Genomic DNA, 12,145 nt, shown 5'->3' with positions numbered 1-12,145 from the left:
GAGAAATATATATACGTTTTGTACGGATTAATTACGTACCTTCTTTCTCTTAGACTTTCTCTCTCTACTTAGTATTTTTCTCTCTCTTAAATTCTCTCTAACTCTTGTTCTTAATTCCTTCATTAATTCCAGATAATTTCTTCCCTTTTTAATTTCATCTATTTAATTGCTTTCTTGATCATGTTCTTATTTATTTGTTTGTTTGGTTTAATTATGATGATTATTGAGTAGTTTAATTCTAGGGTTTATGGGGATCCATAATTAATATGAAGGGATAGTTTGTTAATATTGATTATTGATATTGCATGATAATTTCTTATTGAATTGTTTTAATTCTTTGCAATTAGATTATGAATCGAGCAGATGTAATTTGATTGTGAATGTTTAGCAATATTGAATTGATGAATCGAGCAGATGTTGATTTAATATTAAAGGCTATTTTTAATAGGAACTTAGGTCTAATAAATTGCGAGAGCCTGTTAGATCTATGTTGGTTAATAAATTGCGAGAGCCTGTTAATCATATTATCTATGCATTGTTAATTATTAATTACTTTGTTCTATCCCGGAATATTAATTATTGGTGAACCTGTGACCCTAGGTTTCCTTATTATTGATTCTTTTCTCCCTAAACTCACTCTTCGTAGTATAGAATTCACATCTAAAATATTGGTTACTTAGATAATTTAGATTATTTTAATTAATTAGAATTAAAAAGACCTGTTTCCCTGTGGAGTTCGACCCTACTTCCCTATCTACCTCAGTTAGTGATTTAGGTAATTACTTTTGATTAGGGGATACGACTTTACCCTGTCATTAGCTTAATAATATCAAGTGATCACTAATATTTTAGAATGATCAAGCTTGTTGATGATTGAAAAAGGGGAGATATGAGCTCTATTTATAAGGAAAAAGAAGGGTCAAAAATTAAGAAAAAATAAGAATTAAATCGGAATAAAACTCGATAGACAATAGTTTTTGCTGTTTTTGTTTTTATCATATATTTTGATCCAGAAATTGGAATAAGATAAATAAGATATAGTTGGAAAGCTCTTGAAATCTACTTTCTAACCCAATTGGAATCAGATTAAAATATTTTGTGGAGTAATAGATATGGACGAAATATTGGGACGGTGTCAGTTTTGGATAAAGTTTGATATTTCATTCATATCTTTTCCGTTATTGCTCGGAATTGATATTATAATTTATCAATAGAAAGATAATTTCAAGGGAAATCTAGCCATCTAAGATTTGGATAAAAACTATGAGGGACGAAAATATTTTCAGACTATCTTTGAAGGTCTTTCAATTCGGATAGAAATAGGATTTTCAAAAAGAAAAGTTTTATTAATTTCAAACTCTTTAATCTTATCTTTTCAAAAGGAATAATTAAGATCTTTTGGAAACTTATAGAAGCTTCCAATTAATCCTAATTGGTTTCGGAATGGGATTAAATAATTTGGACCCTCCACATGATCGTTGGGTCGTAGGTAAGGTGGGATTAGGTTCCGTTTGGGCTCAGTTTAATATTTTGGCCATAACCTATTCGTTATAACCCGAATTTAGGCTTATAATATATCGTTGGAAAGCTTTTTTAAAACCTCATCCAACTATTTAATCATTGTACCCAAATTATGGACCAAAATAAAATGGACTAAACGTTTTTATAAAAAGGACAAGCAATGATTGATATTAAAGGACACTAAATGAATTATTTTGGGTTTAAAGGCACGAAAAGAGGAAACTAAGTTATGGTTTGGGGAAATGGGCTTGGTATTGGTTTGTTTATGAAATGGAAATATGGATTTAAGCACTCCAAGATTAAATACTGAACCCGACCAATAACGGCGGTGAAAGGTTGTTCATCATCGGGTTTGGTTTTGGGGAGACATTTTTAGGTGTCTACAGACTTGAACATACTTAATTGTATTATCACAATGGGGCTTAAGTGTGGGATGCTTGAAATATTCCCTACAACTTTGTTGATTGTGTGTTTGCATGTGTTGTTTGGCCTTGTCTTTACCTTGGCCCTACGACGACCCATTTCTAATGGCGAGTAGTGGGGACAAGTAGAGACAAGGTTTTCAGGTGATGAAGCATATTCATGATAGGCATGAGTGAAGAGCGAATCATGCTTAGTTCTCATAGGAATATGATGTGTTTTATTGCTTTATTAATTATTTATTTATCGTGCTTGCAAACTAATGCAAAGGTTTAGATATTTTCATGGTTTTAATAAAGGCCTACAATGATTCCAAGTTGTAGGTTGTTTTTGTTTGATTTCGTTTAACTTTGGTTTTTACTTTACTTTCGTAGGGTCTTGACTTTGAAGTTTACTTGTTTTGAATAGTTTTTAAAAATAGTCTTTCGATGTGTGTTTTTGATAATTGCCTTGGCCATTTTCACGGTGGCAATAATGTCTTAGATTTTCCTAATTCGTATTTTTAAATAGCAAAACAGATATATTAAAAGAAAGGAATTTCTAGAGTTTTACACATCTCCTCCCGCCGGTGACCCCTTCCCTTTCTCCCTCGCCCTTCTTCCTCCTTTACCCCACAACAAACACAATCCCTCAACCCAACCCAAAACACCGACCACCCTCATTCCTCTCTTAAACCACCACGAAATAGCCACCACTCCCTTTCCTCCACCTCAGAACCGACACCCCTTGCTGTTTCAGATTATGGGAAGGGAGTTGGGGATTGTTTTAGGTGGGGTAAGGAAGGAGGAGGGATGTCGGGTGGTTAGGGTTTCGAGAAAGAAGGTGGATGCGACAGAGGTCAAGGAAAAGGGAGAGTTTTTGGTGGTTAAGGTGGGTGGTCGGACAATGTTCAGCGAGATTAAGGGACAGATTAAGGTTTGGCGGTGGAAGAAAAGTGGCTTGGGATTTTGGGAATTTTGGTTTTTATTTTAAATAATTTTTTTTGTTTTTATTTAAATATTTTAGTTTTAGTTTTTATTTTAATGTTTTTTTAAAATAAATAAATAAATATATATATATAATGGACTAATTACTTAAGGCACATCTGATACGATTATTTTTACTTTAGTTTAGCTCTCATAAGTTCAGTTCAGCTCCTAATTTTCTTCTCTTATAAAATATTCAGTTCAGTTCAGTTCAGCTCTGCTCTAATAAATTCAGTTCAGTTCGGTTCAGCTCGGTTCAGTCAATCAGAACAGGCCCTTAGTGCAACGTGGCTATTAAAACACATAAATAAATAAATAAATAAATAAATAAAACTCATTTAGCATGTTTCCACCCATGAGGACCATTGGAGGCAAACGCATATTCCCTCCGTGTTTTTGTAAGTGTTACAGTTTGACCGGTACATAATTTTATGCAATTTAATCGACTTAAATAAAATAATAGGTAAGTGGGGTAGTTGGTGTATTAAAAAATTGTAAAAGAAAGATAGTGGGGTTAATAGTTTATTAAAAAGTTATGAATGTAAGTGTGAGAGGAAAGATACAATAGAAAAGTAGTTGTGGGTTTGGGTTGGGACCATGAGAGGAGGGAGATATAATATTTTAATGTAGCTTTTTACCAAAAAAGGAAGTGTAACACTTAAAAAAATACGGCCGAAAATGAAAAGTGTAACACTTAAAAAATCACGAAGGGAGTAGCATAATTGGGAATCCTTGGGATTATGCAAAAATAAACCTTAGTTGATAACTAAATCACCCGAAATTATATAAAATTATATTTTTCCTATCACAAAAAAAAAAAAAAAAAAAAAAAAAAAAAAAAAAAAAAAAAAACCCACCATTAAAATTAAGTTTACGACAAATTTTCCTTTGCCAAATTAATATATTATATTGTCCAAATTATTTTGTATCTCCTAGTTTTAATTTAAATCGATATCAAATAAGAATTGTAGCCTTAAAAATGTTTATCAATAGAAATATTTTATATAACAGAATTTTACACATCTTTACAACCCTTAAAAATTACCATTAGGGTTGTAGGGTCTATATTATTATAAAGAAACGAAAATTAGAGGGTTTTGTCTCATAAAATCATACTGCAGGCCTGCAGGGTAGGCAAGTTGGTGTGGGTTTCGTGGTGCTTGGTAGGGCATAAGAAATAGGAAGCAAATTAAGCAAAAGTACAAAGTATACAATTGTTCAAACAAACCTCATCCTTTTGTTTTTTTTATACAATATTTATATTAAAATTTAAATAGCAGATATTTCAATTTCTTTTATCATGGCAAGACCGAGCGAGATACTTTCCCTAATACTAAATATAATATTGCGTTAAGAAGAAGAAAATAGACTTACATTTTACAGAAGTACCATGTTCTACACAATACCAAAAAAATGAACAATAAAACCCTTGGAGCTTGCATCATGCAGCAAATATGAAAGCTATGCATGCGTCCCCATATAGAGAAAAGCTGGTTATCAAAATATGTTACCGCCACCAGTTCACCACCATCCTCACAAGGAGACAAACTGTGTTATAGGCAAAGCTGATTACATTCCGCCGCCACCATTACACCATCTACATAAGGAGGCATTTTTGGTAATCAGAGATCATTCTTTTGTCTTTTCAGCTTTCTTGTAAAAATAATCCAATTGCCGCTCCAACTGCAAAAAATAAAGACATCCTATGACAATTGTTTTATGTGAAAATGTCACCAATTACACGTGAAACCATTACCCAGCCAATTGACACCACCCTGCGTCCACTTTCCTATTAAACATTTTAGACATTCTTAGTGCATCGAATCTTACACATTAATAGTGAAACTACATAAATTAAAAAGTTTAAAAGAAAGAATAAACAAATACTACCTCCGTTTCTTTTTAGTTGACACGTATTCCTTTTTAGGAAGTTTTTTTTTAGTTGACAAGTTTCCTTTTAGGGTAACTTTTTTACCTTGCATTTACAAGCTACCCCACTAGGTTTTTCATTCTGTCTCACTCTCTCTCCTCTCCTTAATATGTGTCTAAATCAAACACGTCAACTAAATAGAAACGGAGGAAATACTTAAATAAAAATATATAAAACAGAAACAGAGATCAGCATTAGATTCTGCATTCTACCAGTTGAAAGCATCCATAGTAGGTAGGGAAAACAGAAATGAAAGACAATGGAAATGAAAGTAGAAGCCTCTGCTTGCTACACTGAAAAATAGCTTTCCCTTTGAATGCTTAACAGTTTGGATAATCACTTGTGGCAACATGAGTCAACAAGAATCATAATTGTGAGTTAAATTATGTGACTCAGCACTCAGCAGGGTGAAATTTTGAATAAAGCGGTGTTGAATGTTTGATTATACTATAAGCTAAGTTGGAAAAAAAAAAAAGAACATGCACAAAATTGTTTGACTTTAATCTCTCTATTACCAGCTTCAAAAATGAAACTTAAGAACCCAACTTACCTGAGCATTCTTTAATTTTTGTCTTTGCAGCTCATCTACCAGGCTCCCGATTCTGTCACGTAACCGAAAGAAGTTAGAACAATTACAATTCAGTCACATAACTAAAGTTCGATTACTAGACTTATTTCTAAGAAATTTGGAGCACATGTGTGGGTGTAAGAAAAAAGGTGGATAAAGTAAAAGAGAGTGAAAGCAAAGGTATTAATATTGTGGGGTAAAGGGTGCACAATGGGTGATAAGAATTTGCCAAAAATAGATTTATAGTAAAAGTGAATTGTATAATATATAAACAATGTGTCTAACATTGCTGCCAAAAAGGCCTATGCAAACCTCCCTTTACAAAAGCAATGTTAACAAAACTCACAATCTACAATCTTTTCAATTGCTTTCTATCAGGTTTCAATCCAATGATATTTTACATCGCAACTGTGCCTTCGATGGGTCTACAATTCTTGAAATTGTTTTAACATATTTTGAATAACTTTGAGATTTATTGATTGGTTTTTTTTCTGTTGGATTTATGCATGATATATAGTTCTGGATTTTGAATTTTATTCAATTTGACTTTGTCATTCTTAGTTAGTGATTTGCATTAAATGTAGGAGTAATATATAAACAAAATGTATCGTTTTGGTGCTTAGAGGGAGTTATTGCATACATTCTAGGAAGGTGAAGTAGGTATTTTAAGACACACCTACACGGTGGTCAGAAGTTTTGTTTGTAAGTTTTTTAGCTAGTTTATTCTATAACTAGAAGTTTTGCTTGCAAGTTTTTTACCTTTCATTTGAAATAATTAGTTATGTTTTAATTTATGTCATTTTAGTTGGGTCATGTTTCCTTAATTTATTAGGATTTGTTTTAGGAAATAAAGACCAAGGTCAATCTGTGTTTGTAACTAGTTTCCTAATCCAAGTAGAATTAGTTATCCCATTCTATTTAGATTACTTGGACCTAAAGGCTAGAGGCTTGTCCTAGTCCTAATAGGTTTATTATTAGCTATAAATACTCTTGTAACATGTTCATACCGATTTATTCAATTACTTTGTTTAGCTGTTGCTTAAACTTTCTTAGCTAATAATCAATTCAAGGAGCTGTTGAAGATCAGAAAGATCAAGGAGTTAGTCTACATTATTGCACATCAAATACTTAGTTCTAGAAGGAAGTCAAGTAACTTGATCCTCAACCCTTAAAAGGTTTGAGCTTGCTCTCTTATGAACAGTACTCAAACATGAGAATCGCATGTGTGAGAGCAACGCTGACATGGCAAATTACCATTGTCTTTTTTTTAATGTTTGATGATATCGAAAATACCACCTGTCTTTTTCTACATTTGCTTTCTCTCTCCTCTCTTTCATGATTCGGGCAAAAATGCTTTCGACCTTCCACTTTTTTTCCCCTCTTTTCTGATGTGTTGTGTTTTACCCAGAAGATGATTGCAAAAACTAACTGCAACTCCAATTCATCCTACCATGCGTTGCCAAGAATGGATATACTCATGTACGACAATTTTATTAATTAAAAAAAAAAACAAATTATGGTTTTACAGGGCGAGAGGCAGCATGTGAGCCTTTTCTCTTCCAATGAAGCAGCATATGAGCTATCTGCCTATCTCTCCTCCATTGAATCAGCGTATGAGGTAAAGATTATTTTAATTTTATTCATCGAAATTAATTTCACAACCCAATTTCTGTTTCAGAATACTTTGATTTGAGCTTTAACTTAAGCTCTTTTTTGTTATATGATTGCTAATTTCCCAATGGAAATCTGGTTCAATTCAAGTTTTTCTTGTTAATTTTGTTATTCAATGTTTAAAGGTTTGTATATAATTTGCTATTGACATTTTGGGATTAAGTGTGTAAATTGGGGAATTTTTCATAAAATTCTAGGGTTGATGTTAGTATGGGTTCTATTAGCCACTACAAAAACAATCCAGTTTTTTATTTATTTTTTATTTCTTTTTTATTTCGAATTCAATTTCTAAGTTGTGTTGCTCAATTTTGTCGTTCCTCTATTAAAAAATAAAAACCATGTAATCAATGTTCAATATCCTGATAAATTTTTGGAAATTTTAGAAGGCTACTTACAGTTGCAATGTTGATGCTTATTTCACAGTCGACTACTCCATTTGTAGCGAGGAGACCTTTTGCAGATGTAGATACGATGACAATTGGTGTGCGGCATCTTCATATCTTTTTCTTTTTTTTTTTTTTTTATATATATATTTTTTTATTTTAACCTAAATCAGTTAGGTTTTGCTGTTTTAGAGTTGTCCAGCCATCTCTAGTCCTTACCCATTTTAGTTATTTGGTTTTAAGATGTATAATCATTTCATTTTTTTTTTTTTTTTTACTCTCATTTTAAGATTTTTTTGTCTTTTTGAGTGATTTTTTGTACACTCATCTCTTATTTGCAATCAAAAGGTAACTCGCTTTCTCTGTCCTCTAGAGTCTCACGCATCTTATGATCCTGGCAAGGCTCTAATTGCCTATTTCGTATTAACAATAATGAGGTACCTCGAACTGGATTTTCTATCTTAAATGATTTTTGGAATTCATAAATTATGTGTCTACTAATTATTTCTTTCTTCTGATAAATTTTTTTAATGATTTTTTGAAATTTTCAGCTTTCCCATAAACGTTTGATTTTTGGGTTTGTTGATCTTGTTGTTTCTAAGTTTAATTTCGTGGGGGAAGGAAGATCAATGGAGACAAATAGAGATTGAAACCTTGAAAATTAATATATACACAATTTGGGTTTTCTTTAGCATGTTAGATTACTTCCTGTTTTTGTTTATTATGATTTTTTTTTTTTTTTTGGAATACCAGTTTATTAACTATATGTTTTCAATTTTTGTTTGAAATCTGCTTTAATTAAAATGTTTCTTGCTGATTTTATGATTAACTATTAGAATTAAAGGCTTATCTAATTTTATATTATCGTTTGGGCATTTAGGGTCTCGGACTTGTAAAATCCAAAGCTCATTAATGCTACTTGACTTGGCCCTATTGTCACATTAGAGTAATTTGGTGATGGAGAAGCTGGGACACGCCAGTAGGGATATCACCACACATTGAAAACCTCAGCATACAAGAGCAAATTAAAAGAGAAGGAGATATAAGAGGAAATTAAAAAAATTAAAATTGAAATGTTGGCCCTTTTTTTTTAATAATTAGGTGATTTGGGGTTCATATTCTTAGGGATTTAAGATTTTTATTTGAAATTATTGAGTTAAGAAGGAATCTGAATTGTCACTTTGCACACTACTTATTTGGATAATTTATGGTTAGGGTTCAAAATTATATATAATTGAATTAACAAGAAAGACTATCTACTTCTTTTTCAATGGTTTGCAATAAAAGTACTTACTATGCCAAGTAGGTCACTGTTATGTTTTTCTGAAGCTTTGGTGGTTTTACAGGTAATTGAATATTACTTCAGTGATAAAAAATCTCCTAATGAGATGAAGAAAGACAAAGACGGGTTTGGTAAGTGTTAATAATTATTGCTCTCGACCATTTTTCTGTAGTCTGATAATGAAGAAAGACAAATTCTGATGCTGCTACATGATGATGTCCTCTTTTTGCTTAATGTTATATTCCTCATTCTGATTTGTGAATCTGCAAGGGACTATAATACATTTATACTTCTATTAAAAAAAATCATTCGATTAAGCTGTCTCAGCTATAAATTTGCAAGGATTGAGATGTTAAATGACGAAAGTATACAGGTACTTGTGATAGACCACCTTTCCTGGATGTTTCTCCTGGCGCACCCAAATCATTTGTGGTTGCGCCGAGCTTCTTGGGTGGGTGTCCAGTTTGAATGAACTAGAATTATTTGCTATCTGGTTTCATCTCTGCTTTTGTATGCTGAGGTCCATTAAGTAATAACAATTTTATTTAGTTGAGTATGGGATTTGTGCTTTTCTATAAGAGGAAACTGTGAGATCTTCCAAGAGGAGATATCAAAGGCTGGAGAAGCTAGGAATAAAAGAAAAAATGTGGAAGGTGCTCGCCCAAGACTCAGAAAAGGGACCAAGGAGCTTTGTGAAACCAATAGTTATTTGTTGCTTTTGAATTTGTTGAATTGCCATCCACCTTGGCTTTTTTGTGCTAATTTGTGTTTATTCACTTTACAGATCGGGGAGGCTGGAGTTAGGCGTAATACAAGGATAAGAATGAGACAATTAGAGTACTAGAGAGGTGAATGGTTTTTTATGGACGTGTTCATCAAAGTAAGTTTCCATATTCACCATACAATGAATCAAGTTCATCAAAATGGCATACCAGTATTTACTTGCTTTGCAAATAATACTGGCGCTGTAAGTTGGGTTGAAACTTGTCAACATGGAAGTTTTAAAATGATCAGTTAAAAATTTACAATTTTATTTCCTCTTACTAAGTGAAGATCCAAAATTCTATGCTGAGCTTTGTATTCATTAATGATTTCAACTTTTAAGTATTGTTATAAAGCCTGATTGTTCACAATTGATTAGAGTTTCTGCTGGTCCCTATTACCCCTATTTTTTCACATACATTCTAATTATATCTGCACGTTATAGACATTCTTCTATAAAAACTCTTGTCTAATTCCTGAAGTGGTTTTGCAGGTCTAGTGACTATGATCAGAGTGAAGTACGCCTCTCCATCAAAGAATACAAAAGAACCAGGAGTCAAGGTGAAGTCTTTTGTTTCTGATGAATACAAAGATCTACTTGAGTTGGCCTCATTACACTAAAGTAGCCAGAAAATGCTAAAGTTGTATTATTTGTAATGTAATTTACGAACTTCTGTCTATTGATCTCTAATAGAGATGATACAGTTTGCTTCCATTTGACTCTCACTACTCTTTGCAACTCTTAATTAGCTATTGTGTATAGTGCTATGAACTTGTGTTATTGTGTATATAAATATTGACAAATGAACTAATATGGGATATCAACAATATAGCACCCAATCTTTAAAATAGTTACACATTTCTGTTACCATACGCATTTATGAAGGTAGTTGGAGAATGTTTGATGTTTTGATTGGTAAATTATATACTTCCTCTGAAAGGAAAAAAAAAAATAGCAATACTGATAATTGAGGATTCAAAATTTCTGAAGTTTATGCATCTAAAAGCCGAATCATTTATGTAATTTTGTAGTGTAGTAGTAGTTTGAATGTGTAGACAGTATTCGGATTAAATTATGCCCATTGTGGAATGTGATGGATAACTTGGATATTTTTCTGTATCGCCTTATTGAATTGCCTTATTTTTATTTTATTTTACAATCTTGTCTAAATAAATGTTCTCTATCAAGTAACTTAATGTTTTCATAATACGTGTGATATTGACTAGGAACATTATTTTGAGCTTAAATATTTTTTTTTTTTTGGTTAATCACTTATAATACTATGAGCTTGTGTTATTGTGTGAAAAATCTTTACAAACGAACTAATATAAGATATCAACAATATAAGTATATAACACCCCATAACATAATCATAATAAAGTCGTAAACCCAATCTCTAGAATAGCTACACATTTATGCAAACTGATCCGCGCGCATCACGTGCTAAAAAAACCCTAGGAGGATTAAAGTTTGTTCTAGGAGGTACATCAAATACTTAGTTCAAGGAGGTAGTATAAGTAATTTTCATTTGATTTTTAGAGTTTGTAATAAGATTTTTATTAGAGTTTCGTAGTTGATTAAAAGATCGTTTTTGCTTCATCCTACTTTTAGATTATACATTTCACACAGTATTGCAACCAATTAATTTTCTACTTTGGGTCAATCCGTAAAAAAAATGTTTACATAATTTTTTTTTTTAATTGGTACTTAATTTAAGTTTATCAAAATTAGGAAATTTGTGTAAGTGATCTATTAATTATTTTTGCAATTCTTCTTTGTGTTAATCTAAATCTTACGTTCTTTACAATTTTGTTGCTGATTATTTGATTGTTTTAAGTTTGTGTTTATAGGAAATTATAATTCTTTAGTGTTTAACAATTGATTAGTTAATTGATTATTAATTAAGTTGGTCTAAATGAATAAATGTCACTACACACTAAAATTCTAATTTTTAATGCATGACACTTGTCTTTGATTTTTATTTTAGTTAAACACTGTTGTTTGTTACATATCACATATTTTTGAGTAAAATCTAGCTTTAATTAGTATAATACAACATCGATAAGTAAAAACAAGTGTAATTTAGTAATTGCATTGGATACAAACATCAATAAATTAGCTAAAAAAATGACAAGTGAAAACAAGTTTTTAACAACAAAAAGTTTTGAATGGTAAAACCAATTAATAAGAAATAAAAAAAAAAAATTCAATTTTCATTGAAAAAATTTGTACCATTGTTCTCTATTTATTTACTTAATTTATGAGATATAAATTTGTTTTTGGCGTTGCAAGCCTATTAGTCACGGGATGTAAGTTAGAATATTACATAGGCTTAGATTACATATAGTAATAATTTTTAACATGTACTGATCTATTTAAATTTATATAGTTACCTTTTTCTAAAAAAAAAAAAAAAAAAAAAAGACCTCTATTGCATAGTCATCAATGATATATGCAACATTTACGTAAATGTTGTAGAAATTGATAGTTACCTTATTTTTGTATATAGTGAATTTTATGTAAAAGTTGTAAAAATTGATATAGTATTATAGTTACATTAGTTTTGTATTTAGTGACCTACATTAATTGAGAATGTCAATAGGTGATTTTTTTTTTTTTTTTTTTTTTACATTGTACAGTTG

The 12,145-nt window shown here is 31.2% G+C and overlaps 1 protein-coding gene across 9 annotated transcripts in view; it reads right to left on the bottom strand.

The window, feature by feature from the left end:
- Positions 1-4,095: 4,095 nt before the first annotated feature.
- Positions 4,096-12,145, bottom strand: part of LOC145629133 (serine/threonine-protein kinase BLUS1-like) — a 29,093-nt gene continuing 21,043 nt past the window's right edge. For 8 of the 9 annotated variants that reach the window (XM_081681653.1, XM_081681657.1, XM_081681654.1 and 5 more), the window contains 2 exons: positions 5,387-5,438; positions 4,096-4,589 (listed from right to left, as the gene is read on the bottom strand). In XM_081681653.1, coding sequence (XP_081537779.1) covers positions 4,536-4,589; positions 5,387-5,438 — 106 coding nt within the window. In that variant the 3' untranslated portion in view covers positions 4,096-4,535. Of the gene's footprint in view, positions 4,590-5,386; positions 5,439-8,776; positions 9,004-12,145 lie in introns of those variants that run through there. The other variant, XM_081681660.1, reaches the window with a different exon arrangement.

The sequence above is a fragment of the Chenopodium album genome, chromosome 4 (assembly GCF_948465745.1).
Source record: "Chenopodium album chromosome 4, dcCheAlbu1.1, whole genome shotgun sequence".
NCBI classification, from domain to species: Eukaryota; Viridiplantae; Streptophyta; class Magnoliopsida; order Caryophyllales; family Amaranthaceae; genus Chenopodium; species Chenopodium album.
Note: the sequence above shows the minus strand (reverse complement) of the source record. Positions and strands in the feature narration are given on the sequence as shown.